The following is a 24,660-nucleotide window of genomic DNA, read 5'->3' as shown; positions in this document are numbered from 1 at the left end:
CGACTTATGCTTCAACCTAACTTCCTTCTTAAGGTACTTCACTTCCTTGCTTGGCTCCTCTAAGCAACTCAATCCTAGTCCAACTTGATTTCCTTCAAGCTCCCCCTTCATCGCTTCCTACTTAAGTGCACCAACCAAGTGTCTATTGACTCCTTCTATATGAAGTGAACTAAGCCTTTAGACATCCGTCTGATTGTCTTGGTGGTAGTCCCCAAGTCTGCTAATGTAATTGAGCTCTTCCTATTCTATCACAATGACCTTTCTACCAAGAAAGTCCCTCTTTATCGCATCCTCAAGCTGCTTGACTTCAATCTCTGCCATGGTGCTTTTCTCCCTCAGTCGAACTCTTTCATCCATGAGTTCTTGGAGTCTAAGACCATCCCGTTGGATTTCTTCATCAAGTCCCTTGAGCTCATCAGTCTCCACATGAAGATTATTCAAGTCTTCCCACAAATCTGCCATGTTGCTCCCTATTTGCATCAAGGGTTTACACACTTGAACAATAGGTTCATAGCATTTTTGTGATTCTTCTCTCCAATAATCACCCATGTTCTCTAGTCTTTGAAGTGCTCCTTTGACCGCCCTCATCTGTTCAACAAGTATTCGTTACCTGCTTCACTTTCAACAGTCATCGGTCTTCAAACCTAAAACTTCAACTGAAATCACCTGCAAACTTGAATCACCTGTCAAATTTTTCTTCGTCACATATCGGCCTCTAAATCAACTATCATGTAGTGAATTTGTGCTTCAACTCATTCTCTGAATCAAGGCTCTGATACCACCTGTCATGCCCCTACCCTGGTGGTGATCTTCCAAACGCACGATTGGGGGTGCAACACCACCGACCACTTTCCTTTTAACAATACTTGCAATCGTGGACTACGCCTACTCCTATACTTAATTTATTTTTTATCAGCTAAGTACGACTTTCATTAATACAGTGAAAACATTCACATTAACTCAGAAACACATTATCATTGTTTAACACAAGTATGCAGCAGATATAACTTGGGAGGGGAAACTCCCTGTAAATATGAGTCTACCTGAAACAATGATAATTCTTCAGATTTTACAAATTTACACTCGACCTGTAAATTTTACAACAAGACTGCACCGCCATGCAGCTTCACCTTTTCACCAAGTAGAGGTGCCCCTCGGGCAGCCTCACCCAACCTTTGTTCACCATCACATGAATCATTCGCATCACTCACCGTTCATTGGTGCCCAGCTTGTCATGTCATGCATCGCATGCACCCACCGTTCGGCTTGCCCACTCACCAAACTCATCGTTCAGTTCGCCCGCTTACCGTGTCACTCACTCAACACCACAAACTCACCATCACACCGTTCGAACTTCCACTCCAGTGCCCTTTCAATTTGTCTCACCAACCAGCCGAGTCACCTGTGCACGCCCTCCATCATTTCACCCTGCCCGAGTGCATTTTACCCAACTGGCCTATTCATTTCGTCGACCAACCGACACATTCCACCTGAGCTCACCCTCTTTCGTTTCGTTGTGCCCAGGTGCGCTCCACCTGACTCGCCCATTCAATATGACTCATCGCACATCTACACAACTCACCAACCGACACTCTCACCTGAACTCGCCAACTCGTCGACCCACCCGCGGATCCACCCGAACTCACCTCTCATCGTTTCATCGTGCATCGAGCGTGCTCACCTGACTCGTCTTTTTGGCATGAGTCCGCACACTTTCTTGACTTACCAACCAGCGCTCTCGTTCAGACTTGCTCGCGGTCTCACCCGATGCCTTCATGTGCGCCCACCTAATCGACAACCGACCCACACCCTGGACCATTCAACTCGGCTCATCCGGCTATCCATGTCACTGTGCCCTACGACCTACCCACCTATGGTCACCTCATAGAATGCTGCCTCCTATTTGAGACTAAGTGCTACAGTCTAGACTACCACCTGTACCTTGCCTTCTATTTCATGCAGCAAGGAACTCACATTTTACCTTAGAAGATTCGCCTTGATGGTTATGAATTTCCACCACTCACCCACATTTACTTATACACCATCCTTGCCATATGGGGGTGTTGGCCCATGGCCCAGCTAACCGATCTTTTGGCATTTTGGTTAATTTCTTCAGTCAGCCATGGTGAGGGCGTCCACATCCGGGACCACCCCACCACATAAGTCCACCACCGAAGCTCCTCAACACTTAGTTGTTTTTATCACCAAACTACCTTAGCATTTTTCCTTCGGTTAACCGACTTGTCACATCGTGTGGGTGCACCAACTCGCCACCCTCGCCCATTGTGCGCCCATCGCTACGCAAATGCAACTTGGGGGCGTTACACTTGGGGAGCCATGGATATAAACAAATCCACAATTCTAGACAAATAACTTTTACAGAAATTTGGTGCTTTATCCCAGGTGAAAGATCTGCATCGTATTTGTGTTCTATACTTTTGCGCTATATTTGTTTTTTGTCATCAAAATAAGAAAATTGCACTATAGTTGATTTATTAAGAAAAAACAATATTGATTAATCTAAAATCAAAGGATTTCTATTAATAGAAATTCAAAGTTATAACAATTGTATTCTGGAAAAAAGGTTTGCGTTAATTATTTCATGACGACCACTAAGGCAGTAAATGAAGTGGAAAACCAGACACCAATAAGACAATGAAATCCCTTGAGGACACAAACTCAGTGGTAAACCTGAACGAAATATTACCTAAGTAGAACTGGTCTGATACCATTTGAACATATCTGCTTTGATTGACAAATGTCTTAAAACAATGCTGTGAGATATCAATACTGCTCTGCTAACATGCTTCATTTCGCAGTGTACCGAAGATAGAAATTTTGTCATGGAAAAATAAATAATATATTAACATTGGTTCATTGATGTAGGCTATATTGTGCACTATTGATACCTCGATGAGGTAGAACCAACAGACAGATCATACTACCATTCTAGAAAGTGAAGCAAATTAAAATGATCGAAAATGAAGATATTCTCAGACGAAAATGTCAACACAGTTATATTTTGAATCGAAAACATGGACAATAAAGGTCTAGAGATAGTTTTTACACAGAAGCACATTGCCAGCACCCATCTCTTACCAAAACAAATAATTTTTCAAATTGATTATTCTTTCCAAATAATGATGGCTTTTTATTTACCGACTCATTGGTGAGCATTGAAACTAGTTTTGATATTATTATTGTCATCCTTCCTTGAAATTTTGAAGCCTTTAAAACGTTTTCAAGCCATCAAATCACACTTCCTAATTCCAAACCCGGGGACTGGCTATCCAGAAATAATAAGCATGCATTTATGTTAAATAGAATACATCTATGTTTCACGACAGGAAAATTTGATTTCTTCGCTATTGCAAAACCATGAAAAAATGGACAGAAAGTGTTGGTATTTAGAGCCGGTAAGGACAATGTACACACAAACAAGAAACTAAATTCATAGAAATAGATTTTACCCAGTGTCTTAAGAAACTTCCACCCATCAAAGGATTGAAGTAGTTTATTATTTATGGTCAACCAGTGTAGATTTATTTTAACACTAATTTAACATGAGTGAAAAAGATCAAATTTCTTTATGTGCAAACTTATTTTTAGAAAGAGAAAAAACAATGTGTAATTTTTTATTGTTTAAATTGTATTTTTGAATGGTATAAAGATTAGATAACACTTGAGACTATTGCAAATGGATTCCAAAAACCAAAACTCCATAGATCAGAGTTGGTGATAGGACATGGTTTTTTATTTCTTGTATCTTGCTACACTAGTGGCTTCCAAGATTTGAACACCCGTGAGACTCTTGCAAATCCATTCCAAACACTAAAACTCTGAATTGGTAATGGGAACATGAACGATCTTTTTGGTTATTAATATATGTTTAAGTATAAGCCAATATTAATTCATATTAAAATATTTTATTTATAATCCACATTGGATATTTTATTTTATACAACATTAAAATATTTTGTTTTAATATTTTTTCTATTTATATATATATATATAGATATATATATATATGAAGTGTATATCATGTATTAAAATATTTTTGAAAAGTATAACATGTTTTTTTAACTTCTAATTATTTTAAATCAAATTTTATTAGCGAAACTAATTAAATATCTATTAAATATGTATTAGCTAGCAATTTTTTATTTTTATTTTTATTTTAGTATATAAGTTATTGTTTTTCTATATAGAAAAATTTTTATTTTTATTTTAAAATTGAGTGACATACTTACAAATAGCTTTCAAACTAGGCTGTAAAATGAGTATTTCAGCTCAATAAATATTTCAAACAACCTCATTTCAATAAAAACACTTTCAAACAAGCTCATTTTAATAAAAACACTACAAAAAATAGTAAAAATATATATTTACATTAAAAGTTGTGATTCTCAGAAGGAAAAACTTGTTATACTCTTGACCTGTGAGAATATGCCAAGATACCAAATATGCGAAGAAATACAACCATAAACACAGAAAAAAATGAGAAATAACAGCATGTGTTTTATTATTCACAGATGAAAGCAATGTTCACTTGCTTCTTCGAGGGGCAACCTCCAATAGCGCAGTGCTTGATTACAGAATAAGACACGACACTTCTCAATACGGAGTCTCTATCCTTTATATAGGATTCATACATGCAATACCATGGGTTAGTACCATGGTTCTATTAATACCATCTATCTAATACCATGGCCCATTTGCAACTAACTGTGGTCCCTTTCTTTAAATACGGGTCAATCACTTACAATTATTAATATGGGCTTTATTGACTCTTAACAAACTATAACTATGACTCGACCCTATTACATAAATAAACAGGTTAGGGTTGGACCCTAACATGCCCTCCTCCATAAAAACAGCCTTGTTCTCAAGGCTAAAGTTGCGGAAACTACTGAAAAATAGTGTCTGGTTCCCAAGTTGCATCTTCTGGAGAGGTGTCTTCCCACTTGATGGCGACTTCCTTAATGGTGCGGCCATGCAGGTACCATTCTCACATGTCAAGAACCTATTCACGTTGGAGCTAGATTGAACTTGCTTTATCCAATTCCAGTAGACTGGTTTGAATTCTGCAATTGTTCCCTACCACTTTCTTGAGGCATGAGACATGGAAGATGGGATGGATTTTTTCAGTGGGTGGTAAGGCTAGCTTGTAGGCTACTTCTCCAATGTGTTGAAGTATTTGATATGGTTCATAGAAGTTTGGAGATAATTTCCTACGACCCTTGTCTTTGAGTGATGTTTGCTTGTATGGTCGCAAACTCATGAATACCTAATCCCCTTCTTGAAATGTGCACTCTGAACAATGTTGGTCTGCCTGTTGCTTCATGTGATTCTAAGCTTGATGGAGATTATCTTTGAGGTGGGCGAGCATGGTTACATGGTTCTTGAGGAGTTGATTCACTGCTTGTACCTTAGAGAATCCAAGGATATAAAAAGTAGGTGAAGGGGGCAGTTGACCATAAACTGCTTCATATGGAGTCATCTTAGTGGCAGCATGATAGTTAGTATTATATCACCATTCGGCTAGAGGTAACCACTGTACCCATAGATGTTGCTTTTCTGAAGTGAAACACCTGAGGTAGGTTTCCAAATATTTGTTTACTTCTTCAGTTTGTCCATCAGTTTGGGGATGATAAGAAGTACTGAGTTGGAGTTGGTTTCCTTGTAGCTTGAAAAGTTCATGCCAAAAGTTACTAGTGAAGATTGATTCATGATCAGACACAATGGAAGTGGGCATGCCATGCAATTTGAAGAACTAGTCCATGAAAGATTGAGCCACCAAAGTGGGTGTAAAAGGGTGGGGTAGGGCACAAAAATGAGCATACTTAGAAAGTTTGTCCACAACCACCATGATGACTAACTTATTTCCTGACTTCGGAAGACCAGTAATGAAATCCATAGAAACATCTGTCCAGATTGAGGCAGGTATGGGAAATGGTTGTAAAGTGCCTGGGGTCTTCACTGTTTCTCCTTTATGGCACTGACACATATCACATTCCGCTACAAAAGTAAGAATGTCCTTTTTCATGCCTATCCAAAATAAGGAACAACAAGTGCGAGTGTAAGTCTTCTGAAAGCCTGAATGGCCTACAGTGGGAGATGAGTGTAACTCTGCCAAAATGCGCCTTTTTGACGGTGGATGTCGGTGATAACACTACTTTGTCCTTGTAGCAAAGAATCTCACCCTTCCAAGAGTAGCCCGCTATGGAATTTAGATCTACTTGCAAGTTATGAATGAGTTGGAAGAGAGAAGGATGTGAAAACCATTCCTTGTGAGCTTCTTCAATTCACTCTGGAATGGGAAGAGAGATTGCTAGCAAGGTGTTGTCCTCCTCAAATTGGTGTGATAAAGCATCTGCTACAACATTTTCATGCCATTTATTGTAAATTATCTCATAATCATATCCCAACATTTTAGCTATCCATTTATTTTTTTGTGGCGAGGACAAGCATTGCTCCAAAAAATATTTAAGGCTTTAATGGTCTGTGCAGATTTGGAACTGCCACCCCAATAAGTATGGTTGCCACGTATCCAGTGCATGTAAGATGGCCATCATCTCCTTCTCATAGGTGGATTGTCCTAGATGTTTCCCACTTAGTTGTTGGCTAGTGAAGGAGAAGGGTCGACCTTTCTGCATTAAGACAACCCCTACACCCGTACCTAATGCATCACATTCAATCACAAAAGATTTGGTGAAGTCGGGTAGTGCCAATATGGGAGTGGAACACATGGCATGTTTGCGAGATATAAACGCCTATTGTGCTTGATCATTCCAGAGGAATGAATTTTTATTGAGAAGGTGAGTGAGGGGTCTAGAAATGTAATCATAATTGCAGACAAATTTGCAATAGTAGTCGGTGAGACCCAAGAATCCTCTCAAACTCTTCAAGGTCTTTGGTTGGGGCCAATCCTGCATTACCTGGATCTTTTTGGGATCCACCCTGACACCTTCACACCCCACAATGTGGCCCAAATACTCGACTTCTTTCATGCAAAAAGAGCACCTGGACAATTTGACAAATAATTTATGCTTCCCGAGCAGTTGCAAGAGCAGATCTACATGCTGAAGATGTTTTTCCCAGGTGAGGCTGTAGATGAGAATGTCATCAAAGAAAATCGGGACACATTTTTTGAGATATGGTTTGAGTAGGTGATTTTTGAGGCTCTGAAAAGTGGATGGGGCATTACAGAGACCAAATGGGATGACCAAGAATTCATAATGGCCTTCATGAGTTTGGAAAGCAGTCTTCGGAATGTCTACTTCTTTCATCCGAATTTGGTGATAGCCTGAGCGAAGGTCTAGCTTAGTAAAGAATTGAACCCCATTCAGTTCATCCAGAAAATCATCAACAATCGAGATGGGGAATTTATCTTTGACTGTCAGCTTGTTGAGGGCCCTCAAGTCTAGACACATACACCATTCCCCATCTTTCTTGAGCACCATGACCACAAGTGATGAATAAGGACTAATGCTAGGACAAATGACACCGGCTTCCATGAGTTCCTTGATGATTTTTATAATTTCATTCTTTTGGGCTAAAGGGTATCTATATGGGCAGACATTCGACGGTTGTGCCCCTGGGACCAAAGTAATGCTATGATCATGTTCCCCTCGCGATGGTGGAAGCTCATGAGGTTTGTTAAAGACCTGCAGATAACTGTTTAAGACCTGTTGCATCTCATGATGAATATGAATTGTAGGGGGCTCAAAGGCCTGAATGGCATTAAATTGGGTGATAACTCCATGGTGGCCCTTTTTTAACAACTTTTCCATCTGATGTGAGCTGATGATAGAAGGAGTACCTGCTTGGAGTCCACGAAGGGTATGTGTGTGGTCATTTTGCTTAAAGGTCATATATAACTCTTGGAAATCCATTGTGATTAGGTCGAGTGTGCGGAGCCATTCAACACCCAAGACAATGTCACACCCACCCATGTTGATAGAAAAAATGTGGGTCTTAAGGTGGTAATCTCGCATTTGAAGTTTGATATTTTCATAGCGGCTGTCACATTTCATTATCCCCCCATCAACAATTTGTACCTGGAAATGAGAGACTGCTTTGACAAAACAATGCATAGCTTCTGTGACTCTCTAAAGGATAAAGTTATGCATGTTGCCACTATCAATCAAGACTATTACAGGGCGATGTTTAATAAAACCTCTGATTTTGAGAGTTTGGGGAGAAGAAATGCCTGCCAAAGCATGAAGCGAGATAACTGGTTCTTCTAGTGTAGCTGGGAGCTCATTGTCCTGGTGGCTGTCCTCATCTTCCTCCTCTTGTCCCTCAAAGGATGGGGCTTCCTCAGATGAACTGTGATCAGTAGCATCAATTTGAAAGAATTTGGGTTCCTTGCATTTATTACCTGGGGAGTATTTGTCATCACAGTAGTAACACAATCCTTGCATTCTTCTTTCCGCCATTTCTGCTGGTGACACCTTTTGAACCTTAAGTGTTTAGGTAGTGCCCAGAACCTGGGTGGGGCGTCCCTTGGCTATGAAATTTCGACGAGGTGACTGGGCCGCTAATGTGCGTTCCACTTCACGAGCCGTTGTGCAAACTTCCAGCCATGTGGGTGGGTAGTGTATCCGGACGTGAACTTGGATGGTGTCTTTGAGACCACTGATAAAACATTCCAAGTAGAATTCACCTGCCAGACCTCCTGTGTGGAAGGCTAATTTCTCAAACGCTGTAATATAGTCATGTACTGTCCCTGTTTGTCTAAGCTTAATAAGATGACCCAAAAAATTGGATTCATGTTCAAAGCATTCACAAAGGGATTTTGAGAACCCCTACCAAGTAATTAGCCTTGCATAGAATTTTTGATGCCACTGCCACCATTGCCATATTTATTGGTCCAAGTAAAGGCCTCCTATGCATAGCTTAGTTTCATCATCTATGATGTGATTCAACGTGAAATATTGGTCCATTTCTGATAGCCATATTTTCGTATTAGAGCCATCAAATTTTTACATGTCCAACTTGGGTGGTCAAGGGTGGGAATGTTGGTTGTTTCCATGGAAGTGAAGAGAATGACTAGATTCTCCTTCATGGTCTTCATTAAAAGCATATGCCTCCAATTGTGCTACCGACTTTCCCTTTGTGACTATGTTGCTCAATATCTGGATTTGCCTCGCTATTCCTCCAACTTGTTTTCAAGGAATTCCGTCTTCTCATTGGCCATAGGTTGAGATTTGGTTTCTACCATACACATAATTGGTCGTCATTGTGAAAAAATTTGAGACCGCCCGAAAATTGAAGCTGACAAGTGAATGGTACCACCTCGCTCAGCCCGTCGTCCTCATTCTTATGGGCTAAGTCTCTTATAAGCATCCCGGGAGGGCTTCAATTTTCTTTTTTTTTTTTGTTACTCTGAAAGGAGTTTTACTCCCCGCTTATCAATATTGCAGTAGCCAATTACCAAAAAAGTTAATCTTACCTAATGTCCTCCGAGAATCACCCCAAGGTATAGGAACCACAAGCCTCCCTACACAAATGGTCATATCTGTCTGCGAAACCTTCAACTGCAGAGTGTGAGTAGGAATGCGGTAGCGACCAAACCCCCATTGCTAGATCTAAATGATATTCTGGTGGATCTGATTGCTGCAGCGGCGCAGAAACCAATCTACTAGATTTGATCTAGCAAAGAAGATGATGGACGATCTTCAGAGAAACAAGGGAACTATGGTCTCAAGGAGTGTCAGGTGCTGTAGATCATAATATACATAAGGGTCCAAAAGTATTACTCGGCCTAATCTTTCAGGGCACTAACTAAGGAAGATCAACTGTACCCTTAGCCGTACTACCTGACTACCTTATTGTATGTCCGAGTAATCTCCCCGAGCACTATTCTCGGTGTACTGTAGCAGCAAGACGACCGATGGTTTATCTACAATGAGGTTTCAGGTGAGCCTAGGGGGCTTCCGATATACCTAGAGGGTCCATGGAAGACAATCTGTGCGCGGTTCTGTGTAATGCACTACTACTCGAAGGGGTACCCACAAGGGTTACAAGGGAGTCTAACAAGCATGACCACCTCTTGTATTTCCTGCGTGCATGCCTCCCCAAATCTAGAGGTTTATGCGCTCAACCACAGATCCCGTGGTTTAAAGACGCTGGAACATGTCTTTAGCCAAAAAAAAATTCTGCTACAAATGGAGATACCAATGGCCCTGGAAAGTTCTCTCATACCATATGTTATGCTATTGACCTGCAAAAAGATACCAGGGTACCAAATATGCGAAGAAATACAACACAGAACACAAAACAAAATGAGAAATAACAACATGTATTTTATTATTCATAGATGAAAGCAATGTTAACTTGCCTCTTTGAGGGGGCAACCTCCAATAGAGCAGTGCTCGATTACAGAATAAGACCCTCCTCAATGGGGAGTCTCTATCTTTTATATAGGATTCATACATGCAAACTATGGGTCAGTACCATGGTCCATTTGCAACTAACTATAATCTCTTTCTTTAAATGCGGGTCAACCACTTACAATTATTAATATGAGTTTTATTGACTCTTTAACTAACTATAACTGCGACTCAACCCTATTACATAAATAAAAAGGCTAGGGTTAGACCCTAACAAAACTCTTGGCGATATCTTTATTAATCATTGAATCCACATCGTTAATACGTTATTGACTATTTTTCACAACTATGTGTGAATAACTCTGCGAGGAATCGCTAAAATACCAATGCAGTCAATAGTTCCCATTCTAGGAATGTTTGGGAGTTTCTCGCAGTCTGAACGTGCCTTCAAATATTTTTTTGTTGAAAGACTCGCACTTGATCTATAAGAACGACGTGATGGATTTTATCAATAAAACCCGACCACTATCCCTTGCTACCAACTGAAGATTTTCGAGGGCCATCTGAGTGTCTTAAGACGAAAAGAAACGTAAGACTATCATTCGTCTAGAATAAAGAATACGCCATGAGATAATGCATCATTTTTTAAAGTTGGTTTCTGATTTATGTATATCGAATACCTGGCTCTAATAGTTTTCTGATTTATTGGCACCCAAGAGTTGTCTGTGGTTTTCCTTTGATTTGTTGGTGTTACACGACTATCTTCGATGTCTTTTGACCTACTGAATTTACATGGCGTGTTCTCATTGTTTTTCCTGTCACGTTCACTTTGCACTAATATCTTCCTGCGAAAAAGGTACAGATTGGGACACGGGACATTGTTTGGAATGTGTAGATGAATCCTAGATCAAATGCAAAGTTCGACTTTTGAGTTTACCGTTTTTAATTTCCCATTGGTACTCTTCTCTTTTATCACTTCTTCGCTGAACAGTTATTCTTATTCGTTTTGGATCTGCCTCTGTAGTTATAATTCCAAGTCATATTGAATCATCACACCTAACAAGGGTTCTCATTCAATTTGGTGTTAAATTGATAGGCAGCCACAGATATGTAGTGAACTATAAACTGCTGAGCCTTAGCTCAGACTTTCTTCGTTACTATAGAAATAAAAAACAGAAGTTTGATCATATCAAACACTAATAGGAATCTATCAACTAATAGCAACAGAAAACCTGAATAAATAATCACTATAGAAATCATGATCCCCTCAATCATGATCCCCTCAAACACTAATAGCAATATATTTAAAAAATATAACAATCTATTAAATAATAATAACAGGAAACCTATATAAATAATCACTCCACAGATTGTGACACTTAATTCGGGCATTGTTGGGAATGTGTAGATGAATCCTATTTCAATATCAATGGCACAACACCAGAATGTGAAGAGAGAGCAGAGAGATAAATAACACCAATATTTATTAAGATATTAAGAGAGATATTGATATTGGTATTAACATAAATAATATCAATATTTATTGTTTACAGAATTTGAGTTTTAAAATTTGAAGATTTAGCATAGAGATCCATTAAACACACAATACCAAATACCATATATTTTATTGATCTCAACGGTTATATATTTATAGTATCTAAATCACAACGACACATCTAGATAGCTATTACAACTCACACATAGCAAACTGACTTATTCTAGATTGACACCTAGGTACTCATAATGACAATTCACACATTACATGGGAGAATTACTTCCAACACCCACCTTAATGCTTACATGTAGAAAATATAAAAAATCCACATTAAATCTTTGTCAAATCATCATTAGCACCCACATCCACTCTAGAATCTCCCAAACACCACTCTTTCACCACAACATCTTCGAGCTGTCACTTGACCTCCATTTAAAACGTAACCACCTCTCACCATCGTTGATGAATTTCGCATAATTTACTCTTTTCAACCTCTCGGACCTCAACGTGACAACCTCGATACCTCCATTTAAAACGTAACCACTCTAACCATCGTTGATGAACTTTGCAGAATTTAAGCTTTTCAACCGCCCGTAGCACAACGTGACCCATGGCCCTCCACAACCTTCATTAGTTATCTAGGATAGCATTCTGGATAGAGAATGTCTTTAGCTAACAATTCTACAACTTGACTTTATAAAATAAAATAACGTGCATTCTGGATAGAGAATGTCTTTAGCTAACAATTCTACAACTTAATTTTATAAAATAAAATTATGTGTATTAACGCTCCTGGAACACTACCAATCACATTAATCTATTCAATAATTAGCCGTTCTTTATGGTTATGTATAAAAAAAATTGCACAACATAAATTTTACATATATAACCACCCGAAACAATACACTATTTTTTTTTTTTCAAATTATTATTAAAACCAATTATTTTTCGATTATCCCAACATTGACACAACTGGAAAAGCAAATCCATAACCAAGAAATCCATAAGCAAGTTCGTGACCAGCATTTGGACTTCTTATAACGTTTCCCTTTGTGCCTATCTTTCCTGACGGCGGGCACCATACTAAACAAATGCAGAGCCGGATCTACTATGGAAAGTTGATTTTACTAAATATTTTGTAGAACGGCAGCAGGATCTCTTATCTAAACCCCGTGATGCACTGACCGAGAACAAACTTGAGCACATAGGAACATTCTTCGCCGCGGCTTCCGCAGCTATGACAGATGTCATTAAAAATCATGGAATTCCTCTAATATATGATACTAAAGGGACTCTAAACAATTCGGGAGGGTTCGCATTCTTCTCATCCGACTAAGAAGCGATCGCCGCTGAAATCCCGGAGTCTAATGCTGTCGATGATGAGCTAGAGATTAATGATACTGTTTTATCATGCTCGGTCATCTCAGATGCCTTCATTGCAGAGATAGTGAGATACTTCGAATTCCATTGTGACCACAAATAATCTAAACCGCGATTAAGATGAAGTACATAAAGGTTCTAATCCCTCTCTATTTGGTCGAGGCCGTGGGCAAATTTTCACCAGCAATGCACATGGACTCCAAAAAAAAATACAGATCTTAGAACATAGAGGGGAATTCACACGGCTCCACTACCTTGCTTCAAATGTGGCTTTCTGGAACACCTTACGCAAACGTTTTAATGCCCAGAAATCAACTTGTCGGCGTATTTTAATAGCAATGAAGAAAATCACAGCACACTGCTTCGATTACTGTATTATTTGGAAAACGATTTCAGACTTCGGTTGCACAGTCAAGCCCAACAAGCAAGGACAGCGATTTCACACTCCGGAACAAGCAAGGACAGCGATTTCACACTCCGGATCCACAGTCAGGCCCAACAATCTTGCTTGGATTCGACATCTACACATAAATAAATCGAAGTACAAACATGGAAATCAAACACTAACTAATCTATATACACATCTAACTACAAACATCGAAATCAAACACTAATTAATCTATATACAGAGGATCAACTCTCATAATACTCACATCTTTCTTGGTTGTATTATAAGAAAATCAAGCGAAAACAGGCTCTGGCTCTGATACCAAGTTAAAAATCTGAAGAGAGACTAGAGAAATAGATTAAACACAACACCAAACACCATATATTTTATTGATCTCAAAGTTTGCATATTTATAATATCTACATTACAACTACACATCTAGATAGCTATTACAACTCACACATAACCAACTAACTAATTCTAGATTGACATCTAAAGGCTCACAATAACAACTCACACATTACACTATAATTAATTCCACTTCATATTAAATCATTACACCTAACAAGGGTTCTCATTCAATTTGGTGTTAAATTTATAGGCAACGACAGATATGTAGTTAACTATAAACTGCTGGGCCTTAGCTCAGGCTTTCTTCGTTACGATAGAAATACAAAACAGAAGTTTGATCCTATCATGCACTAATAGGAATATGTCAACTAATAGCAACAGAATACCTGAACAAATAATCACTATAGAAATCATGATCCCCTCGAGCACTAATAGCAATATATTTAAAAAATATAACAATATATTAAATAATAACAACAGGAAACCTATACAAATAATCACTCCACAGATTGTGACACTTAATTCGTACATTGTTTGGAATGTGTAGATGAATCCTATTTCAATATCAACATCAAATGCAAAGCTGGGATTTTCAGTTTTGCGTTTACCCTTTTTAATTTGGCATTGGTACTCTTTTTTCTTTATCACTGGTTATCTGAACAATTTATTCTTAATACAGTTTTGATTTGCATACGCAGTTGTGATTCCAAGTGGTATTGTATCATTACACTTGACAATAGCTTTTATTCAATTTTGTTTGAAATCTGCAGGCAGGAATAAATATGTCGCAAATTGTAAATTATTTGGACTTAGCTCACCCTCGCACCATTAATAACAAAATTCAATAATAGAAGCTTTATCCTATCAAATGCCGGCAATAATATAAACTTGGTCAGCATAATATATTATATTTTTACCATTATCGTCTAAATGCTATTATTGTTTACAAGATCTTGAATCATCCATTCAAACATATGCGTTTTGAACAGTGCAATTGTTGAATTGTTTTCATAAAAAATAGATATGCTGATTATAAGGGAGATAGTGGGACAATGTGTTGATTTTAGGAAGACCACGAAACTTTCACTTAAATTATAAGCATATACTTAAGCTTTACGAATGCTACAACAAAAGTTATTGCTACAAGCAAAGTTTTTATAGGGTAAGTTTGTTGTATTAAAAATTGTGTGCCACAATGTAATAATCTTTTATACTTAAAATATAAGTTAAAATTCATTTTTCAATGTTTGAGTGAAAGAATATCTATAAATCTGGAACCAATTAGTGGTACTTTTGCTTAATTTTGTTGCACTTATCCATAGAAATATCATACTTTTATTGACATATAAACACACATTAAGAACATTGGTTAAATCGAATTCCCAGTTTGATATCATCATTATATATCATGTCATACACATATAGAAAAACTATAAGAATCTTACATTGCTCATCTACTTTGGTATTAAGACTTGGTTGGTGATTCATTGTTGAACAAATAAGATTTATTTCACTATACAAAGACTTTGGAACTTCTTACAAGAGTTTATTTAGCTTGTAATCTTTGTATTCTCTACTCCTAGTGTTTTTTTCAAATCTTAGTGTTGATTTAAACATATGCCTTCTTCTAAACTGAGATTAAAAAAAAATCAGCTACATCTAATAAAATGATCATTTCTATAGGATACTAGGCTAACACAACTATAATAATACCTAGCCTTGCTACCAGAGCAATGTTTTAATCATAGTCAATGCTTGAGCAAACATTTTGGAAACTAGCTTTGACTTCTGTTTTGATTCAATTTTGTATCGTAAATAAATTTAACACCAACGTTGGTTTTATCTATTAGTGTATCAACAAGACCTCATGTGCCATTCCTCTGAGATTTCTTCAATTTCCTAGTTACTTTATCATGTTCTTCTTTAAGTTCCTCTTCAAAACAAGTAGGTTGATGGAATAACTTGTCAAAGTGAGGTTGATGATCCATGTCATAGTACTCCTCATAGATTCCCCTCAACCTCCTTCTTTTTAGATTTCTCATTAAAGATATTCACTCACTATTGGAATAAGAGATATTTTCAGTTTGTTCCTCTTTCCTTTGCATCTATAACCTTGGTTGGGTAGGTGGAGTTGCTTGTTTTCCCAAAATTTCCTTTCACTCATTTATTTAGAGAAATGGGTTTTAAATATGTATTGTTTATTTTTTGTTTCATCTTCTTAGTCACTCCAATATTTTTCGTCCAATTATTTTACATATTTCCCTACCACAAATTGAATTGATTTCATTATACACACTATAATCTTTTGTAATATTCATTATTCCCAATGAAGATGAACCTTTCACTCATACTCTTAAGTTTTCTTCTCACCTATTATGGAATATGTTCATATGAAATAAAGTGAAACAATTTGACTTCTTTTTTACTCTAAAAGGAATGAGAAATTGTGTGGGTGAGTATACTAACTAGGTTAATCTAGAGCACTACGACTATAACACCCAGTTGAACTACTCTACCCAAAGTGGCCAAGGGTAAACTCAAGGGATTTGAATTTTGATCTCATGGTACATAACACTTCATTTGAGATTCGTGGGTGGTTAAGTGAGAGACACTTGGCATAGCTCAACTCCATGTTTGTTAAGGATTTTTACATTTTTAACTATTTGTTGGAGATTTGTCCATAGATTGAACAAGCAGCAACTTTAACTCAAATATGATTGGAGATATCTTTATCTTTGATCATGTTGCCTTCCATCTTCATGATGGTTTCATTCTTCCTTTTAACCACTCCACTCTTGTGTGAAGTATATCTAATGGTGAACCTCTTTTTAATATTCTACATCTTAAAATTGTGAATTCCTTTCAATAATAGATTCCTCATCACTATGGCCACTTTAACATATTATCCACCTTTATTTTCTTCTATAGGCTTAAATTCTTTGAACTTTGCAAATGTTGTGATTTTTTGAGTAAATATACCCAAACTTTCTTAGTAAAGTCGTCAATAAACATTAGGAAATAAAATGTTCTACCAATGGATTAAGTTTTGATGGGTCCACATACGTCTATGTGGACTAGTTCTATATGCCCCTTGGCTCATTTTTGTTTTCCAAGGATGCAACCTTGAGAACTTATGTTTGTTCATTCAAAATAGTCAATCATTTAACCATTTATAGTTTTTGCAAGAGAATAAAATTTAAAAATGGTGGGTGACATGTGAACATGACATCAATTTTTTATCAAGGGTTAGAGTCATATGGTTAGGGAAACTGACAAGAGTATCGTCATACTTCAAGGATCATAGTCACCACATCACTTCTTTATCATATATTCAATCATCAAATCAAGTCATTCAATTTTACCATATGTCATAATTACTAAGCCAAGGTTAACAAGGAGAGATTTAGAACTAATCTTATTTTTACACTTTCATAATCAGGATTATCATGGTTATCACAAACACCACCAATAGTATCAAGCTACCATATATAAGAATCAATGTGCCAGACTTCTTTAGGATCAGGAAATCCGTCATGTCTGAAATGAAATATGTTTTTCAAATATGAGAAGCATCAATATATAAAAAATCAATGATTCTATGTAGCTTTACCATGACTTAATAAAATGTAAGATACTTGTCCAATACTAAATGCACCATCTCATCATAAGCACCATGAATCAAACTTTCATATGCATGAGAAATTTGTGAAGGTGATATTCTCATCATACCCTAGGTATTACCTTGGCATCCAATATTGTAGCTAAAACATAACATTGAAATGAAGCACCATACATACCTTGTAATACTCAAACACATGTGCACCTTCTTATTTGATATAAGCAATTGTAGCACTTTGCCAAATTTTCAACAAGTGCCTCTTTTCCTTTTCCAAGGCTATTTCTTCTCTTCTTGCACTAGCCATGATCCTCAAGAAGGATCCACTTATCACAACTCATCATGAGGTTAGAAGTATTCAAATACTCACATATACATGTAGAAAGTATAATCAATGATCAAAACAATAAACCCAAACAAGAATAGAATCACAAAGAGGTAGCATAAATATAAAAGTACTAATCTTTTAATGAGAGGATATCAACTTCCTCTTGAACTACCGTTCAAGAGTCACTACCATCCATTATCCCTATGACAATGTTTTCATCAATATTTCAACCAACTTCATCAACAACTAGACCTAATAGAGACTATCCACTCATAGAGCTACATCAAATCTATCACAAGTGCTTGAACATCTTCACATTGATCACACTAGGGTTTCTAAAGTGCATATATTCAATCTTTTTCATAATCTAGGGTTTATTCCAAACCCTAACCTTAGAATATCTGTCAAAGCTTAATACACAATTTGCCTACAATTTTCTTCAAACCCTAGTATTATTTTAGGTCTCCTCCATCTTCTCTTGCATCCATCAAAGGTGTCTTTAGAGTGGTGACCATCAATGACTTTTCTTCAACCCAATTCTGATACCATCATAATTTTTCTTAGGGTTATATTGTTCTTTGCTTTGATAATTGCATCTCAGCATGTGCATATTAAATTCACCCCATAACAACTTAACATTATTCAGATTTACAAAATTGTTTAATGGCATAATCAATAACATATAAAGAACAACAACATCATCATCATCAATGCAGCGAAACATAAAGGAACATTAGAAGAAAATGATTCACACATAGAGACACAAGGACTTGTCAGAGACTGGGGAAAAACCCACTATGTAGAAAACTCTTTCAAATTCTTCTTCTTATTAGATTTTCATTGAATGATTTATAGAGAGAGTACACTAATCCATATCAATAACCATAAACCTATCCAACAAAATTAGCTGAACAATATCCATGGGATGAACCCAAGAAATATAATATACAGAAGCTTCTGATCAACTATCAATGCCAATGATCAATTGACAAACCCTGCAATCAATGAGCAAAATTTGTGGTCAACTGAAAAACCAAACCCTAGGTCCCAACCGCACTTAGAGAGTGATGTGTGTGCAACTGAAACTGTCCAACTGTACACATGAGGCTACTTGTCTATGGTTATGAGTGAAATCTACCTATGTCATGCTTTCTGTTGGAAACCAAAAACCCTAGACACATGCAAGCTTCATACCCTACAATATGGGGCTTGTGCGAACGCATGTTCCACGAACTATCTCAAACCTATGCAATGCAAACCAAAGAAATAAGAAGAATGATCATAATGATGATGTCCATATGAATTTGAGGTCAGTTAAATTTATAGCCTTTTAAATGAGGTCCAATTTTCTTTAAGGCCGACATGTTCAAATGTGCACATGTCGGCTTTAATTCAAAAATACACTTTCCATTATCCAAAATAAGCGCTTTAATAGTCAAAATTGGGCCTCTCAAAAAGAAGAATCTCATTCCATGATTAAAATTTATCATTAAACTATCAAATTAACACTATTAAATATTCTCTACCTCCTCCATTTTCAAATTCTATCATAAAAATTTGAAAATTCAATATATTCACTATCTCATTACTTTTATATCCTAACTCTAATATATTTTAGAGTATCATATAATGATGCACAACTCCAATCACTCTCTACATAAACTAGTAAATAAACTAGTAAATGTTATGTAGGTCTTTCATCTTCAAACTCTTTCATAAAGATTTAAAGATCCAATGTATTCACTCTCTCACTAATTTTATATTCGAAACTCCATCATATTTTAGCATTTCATTGTGATAAATGTTACTATTATTTTGAAGAAAATCAAATCCAATAGTTAACGTTATCCATTTTTGTCAGTTTTATAAGCTAATTGCTTTTAGCATAGAATTTATTGAGGATTCGTGGAGTTGAAACCCTGGCAGGGGAGTGGGGTGGCTCGAACCGTAGGAGTCATGGCTCCTTGGTTTCATACCTACTCATTCATGAAGTCAGTGGTCTCTCCCTAGTCCTTGGTGGGTGTCATGGATTTTTTTGCAAGTGCTCTTATGTGCAGTGTTTTCACGGTATGCCTCAGGCTTCTGCCGTATTAGCTTGGGACTTAGATGTCGTTGTTCCTTCTCATCATCCTTGTCAATCCATGCACTGCAACTCTGTTCATGGCTTCTTCCAGTTGCTACGAGTTTCATGTTGGTATTTGTGTTGTCTTCCAGTCACTGCCCAAGTAGCAGATGCAGGATTTTGCAGTTCTGTTAGGTTACTTTTCCATTCGTTGGCTTCTAACTGTTGGAAGTTCTACACACCTACGTGCGGACTCTTAGTTAGAGCATGGGACTACATGCAATATTCCTTCTACATGATTTACTCCTTGATTTGTTCCTTCTTTAACTTCACAATTGGTTATTTCTTATTCATGATTTACTCCCTGATTTGCTTCTTCTTTAACTCCGCAATTGGTTAGTTCTTCTGCATGATTTACTCCCTGATTTGCTCCTTCTTTCACTGTGCTAGTTCTCTCCGGAACTTGTTGTACGTGTTGAGTCTTCTCATTGATCACCACTATGGTGCATTACCTTGGGATCTTCACCCAGTAATGCAATATCATGAGCATTGTAACCTATTTTCTAATGAATCATTCTTTTGTTCTTTCGATTTTCTTTTAGTGTTTTTGCTCTGCAAGGCTCTGTGTTCAACCTTTACTACCTAGATTCATTTACATTTACACTACCTTTCCTAGTGTGGGCATTGGTGTTCGCCGTTTTGTGCTCTGGGTGCTACTACCTTTTCTCTTTGAGGTTTTGTGGCTGCCGCTCCACAACACTTTACAAGGCTTCAAGCTGGAATATCAACGACTGTTTTGGAGCTAGTTTGTTGGCCTTACACCCAGACGTGCTCTATATTGATGAGCTTCCCATTTGTTGGGGTTTCTGGTGCTCCCCTCGGGGTACTTCATACATGCTCTATTCTTAGAGCTCATGAGCTCGTTTTCATGCTACCCATTTTTGGGCTTGTCGTTCTGGGTGTTTCAACCCTTGTGTGTCAAAGCATATCCAGGCACGTCCAAGCTAGTCATAACATTTTGTTTGGAGGCCTTGTGCCCTTTTTCTTTTCAAATTTACGCTAATTGACCCACATTGTAATGCCTCCGTGTTTGTTAGGCTATATGTAGTGCTCCGTATAAGTTTTTTGGTAAGCGTGCCTGCCCTGCTAGCTTATTTCTCTCACATTTTATGTAGACAAATTTCATTTTAATGAAAAAGGTTGGTTTTTCTTTTCTAAGAAAAAGTTGATTGAGGAATCATAAGTGGCTATAGAGTTATATGAAAACAGATTAATATTCATAAATATTGCCAACAAAAACTGGTGCATCTATTTTCCGTAGGTTAATTTTCAAAGCCATTTTTTTAATGCTCAAGTACAAGTAAAAAATAAATACTTCCTTCTTGTGTCAACGCAGAAAATATTTATGAAAGGACTAACCTTTTTCATATATGAATCGGTATGAAGCTCCCATCGTTCAAATTAGATATCCCGTCAATCCAGCTTGAAACCATCTCCACTGAACGTTATATGGACACCCGAACAGACAGAAACACGTCTGAGGAAAGGAAAAGAGGGTAGCATGGTTCAAGCGAACAAGAAGTACAAGTAAATAAACATGTACGCGGATAACTTAACCGCCATGTTGCTGCATCCGTTGGACTTCGGTAACCAATACTTACAGTATTTCTGAATCATTAACGAGTGAGACTGTATATGTTCACCTTGTTAGATATACTCACCTCATTAAATTTAAGTAGATACAAAGGTATTAATGGCCTCAATAGCAGTGTAAATATTCGTTTCCCTTGAGTTTCATAGGAATAAATGATAATCTGGCATCATCTTATAAGATATGTGAATAAGGCATCAAAGTTTTCAATATGACCGTACTCTATTGACTTCAAGTTCGTGGTTAAATCTGGCTTACCAAATGGTTGTGATATCCTGGTACCTTCTTATACGGCAGTACGAACTATAATGAAATGGGCCATACCCGTGCTCACTGTCTATATGTGGCTTGGTTAGCATAGCAATTCTGAAGAGATATTATCGTCATATAAAACCGTTTTGATGGTTTGTTTACGTAGTTATGAATACATAACATAACCAGGAGCATCTTAGGTTCTCCAAAATGCACCAAGCATCTAAGTAAAATTTGTACTTCAGAATGTTAATTGTTTTGATCCTGTGTATAAAGATACTCTTTTCTATTAAAATTCAAACACCAAACACCATCTCACTCCTCTGTAATATTCCACCAAAAATATTCATGTTTATCAAATATTCAGGTTAGCAAATTTATTCTATATATTTGGAACCTTCAGCCACTCTATCACTCGATATGCAGTTCCAACCAATCTGTTATTGACCTTATCAACTCAGCATATCTAAAAAATCTGCTATTCGGTTTATCAACCATGCATTTCTGCCAAATCTTTTACACAGTTTAAAGTGGATGCATAATATAAGCCTGACAGACATTTAAAAACATTTATATGTGTACTAGAAAACATTATGCTCGATCTACAGTGGTCCTTAGATCCTGATCCTTGATGTGCACCTTGCTTACCAAATGCCAAAGCTTCTGATAGAGGGTATTGATGTTAAAAGTATTGAGATCAAGTACCTGCATCGTTAAAAGAACATATAAACAGACACGCTTACCGCAGGCAGTGAAGCCAAGTGCTTTTAGAGTTCGCAAAAGAGATCTCAATGTAGTATGTGTTAAGCCTTTATATAAGAAAAATAAACATAACTCTTCTGACTTTCGGTTTTAACAATCCAAAAGGTTTGCGTAGAAACATGAATGTTTGTAACCCAAGGGATTTTAGCAGTGGGAAAGGTTTGCATGTGGTTATTTTTGAGTTGAGATTTTCTTAGTTATGGAAGAAGAATAATATTACAACCGACAAGGAGTATAAGAGACTACCTTGGCATGTATTGTATGATAAACTTTGTTGTTAATAGCAGATGAAGCAGCATTCACAACTTCAAGCCCACCTTGCTCCAATACCAATAGAATATCTGAGTACGCGATCTCAAGTTCCAAAGCGTATGTCCAGATCTGAACACCGTTACCCAGAGAGTTTATTTTAACTGCAGGGCATTGCCCATCCGATCCTACGAACTGTGGCGTTTGATTGCAAAATTTCTGGAATGAAGCTTTCGCATTTTGATCAGAGTTGACCTTCATTTTGTCTCTTTGGGCAGAAAGGTCTTCGACTTTCCGCTGTAGATGGGAGACGTAATTGACAGCTTCATGTAATTGTTCCGACACTGTTCGTTTTCCCTCCGCAACAGAACACCCAATTTCCATTGAATGAAACCCTAGAGAATATAGTTCCTCTCACAAAACCCTAGATATTAAGCATAAAAATACATACCCGGAGATTTTCTTCTGGGAGCAATGACCTTAGCTGTGAAAAAAGCACTGTCATTTCTTTACGCCGCTGTCTTTCAATCATTTTGTGATTCCTTTTGTCTGCCGTGACGGAACCTGGTAATCTATTCAGAAACTGACCATCAGTTGGAGGACTAGAATTGCAGAATGTTTGCATTTGGGGATTCGAAAGGCGGGCTGAGGTTTCAGAGCCGTGGCTATCGAACAGACTAAATTTCTTGACATTGTCATCAGGATTATAACTCAATAGAAATGGGTCTTGCATTGGTAGAAATGGATTGGAAGTACCCACTACGCTTTCGATATCGAACGTGTTTGCCATATCGCTATAAGAGAAAACAGGTGAAGGCAACGATGAAGGGATGCTCATGTTTGACGTCAAATATGCCTTAAACGACCTAATTTCAAAATTATGAAAGCTTTGCCAACAAGTTCCAGACGAGCGAGTGGGTCCGCGATCGTCTGCAACCAGATTAGTATTCGATCACTTCCGGTTTTCCAGATAAGTACAAAATCCTCAATCGAATCCTGATAAACAACGGAGGATCACATTAACTCATAAAGAAATGAGTCGGGATCTGTTGTCAGACTCAAAGATCTCTTCCAGCAGACCAAACCAAAGCCTCCCAAAGATCATATGAGAAGATCCTAATCCATTTAACTGTAGAAAAGTACGGCCCACAAGGGAAACTATTAAGTATACGCAAATAATTGAGGCGAACATCGAATCATAATATACTTTTAGTTTTCCATTTTGGGAGTAGGGAAGTAACCAAACCGAGGGCAACATAGACTTATGGAAATACAGAATAAAGATGAATCTTCGTTTTGCCTGGAAGTTAGGGGACGTACAGATACGCGTCGATCTTCTTTAAGGGACAACATTAGCGCCCGACCCTAGTTATGGCTCAACAAATTATTATAATCATATCCCATACATATATATCAATATGTTTTAATTATTTTTCTGCGTTGTTGAAGTTAGGTAGTTTCTGAGTTGTATCCCATTCATCAATGAGATATATTTTTCACATGCAAATTATAAGAGTACTTTCACGTGCATATTACACTCTATTATTGGCACTTCAAACACGTTTTTCTTTATAAGCTTCATAGAGGTTTAGTTCTTTGTTAGTTCTTCGTAATAATTTGAAGAACCGTCCGATTCTTACCAATCATCAGACATACTGCCCTACGACTTTTAAGTGCGTGGTCGGAATTTTTTTATCTATCCTTAAAATTCTTGAAAAAATTATAGAAAATAAATTTAATAATGATTTTTTTTTTACTCGTTTAATTGTTCATTCCCATGCAAATAGGT

General features: G+C 37.3%; 1 protein-coding gene across 1 annotated transcript; it reads right to left on the bottom strand.

Moving 5' to 3' along the window:
• Nucleotides 1-22,279: 22,279 nt before the first annotated feature.
• LOC149229850 (transcription factor bHLH118-like) lies at nt 22,280-23,709 on the bottom strand. The gene is made up of 3 exons (XM_089375925.1): nt 23,323-23,709; nt 22,869-23,228; nt 22,280-22,565 (listed from the first exon to the last, which is right to left on the bottom strand). The coding sequence occupies exons 1-3, from the start codon at nt 23,707-23,709 to the stop codon at nt 22,452-22,454; spliced, it is 861 nt and encodes a 286-aa protein (XP_089232051.1). The 3' UTR covers nt 22,280-22,451.
• Between the last annotated feature and the right edge of the window lie 951 nt (nt 23,710-24,660).

The sequence above is a fragment of the Pinus tabuliformis genome, chromosome J (genome assembly GCF_031772625.1).
Source record: "Pinus tabuliformis cultivar Carrire ecotype Pingquan chromosome J, CPIR1, whole genome shotgun sequence".
In the NCBI taxonomy this organism is placed as follows: Eukaryota; Viridiplantae; Streptophyta; class Pinopsida; order Pinales; family Pinaceae; genus Pinus; species Pinus tabuliformis.
The sequence above is the reverse complement of the archived record's forward strand: the minus strand, read 5'-3'. Positions and strand labels throughout refer to the sequence as shown.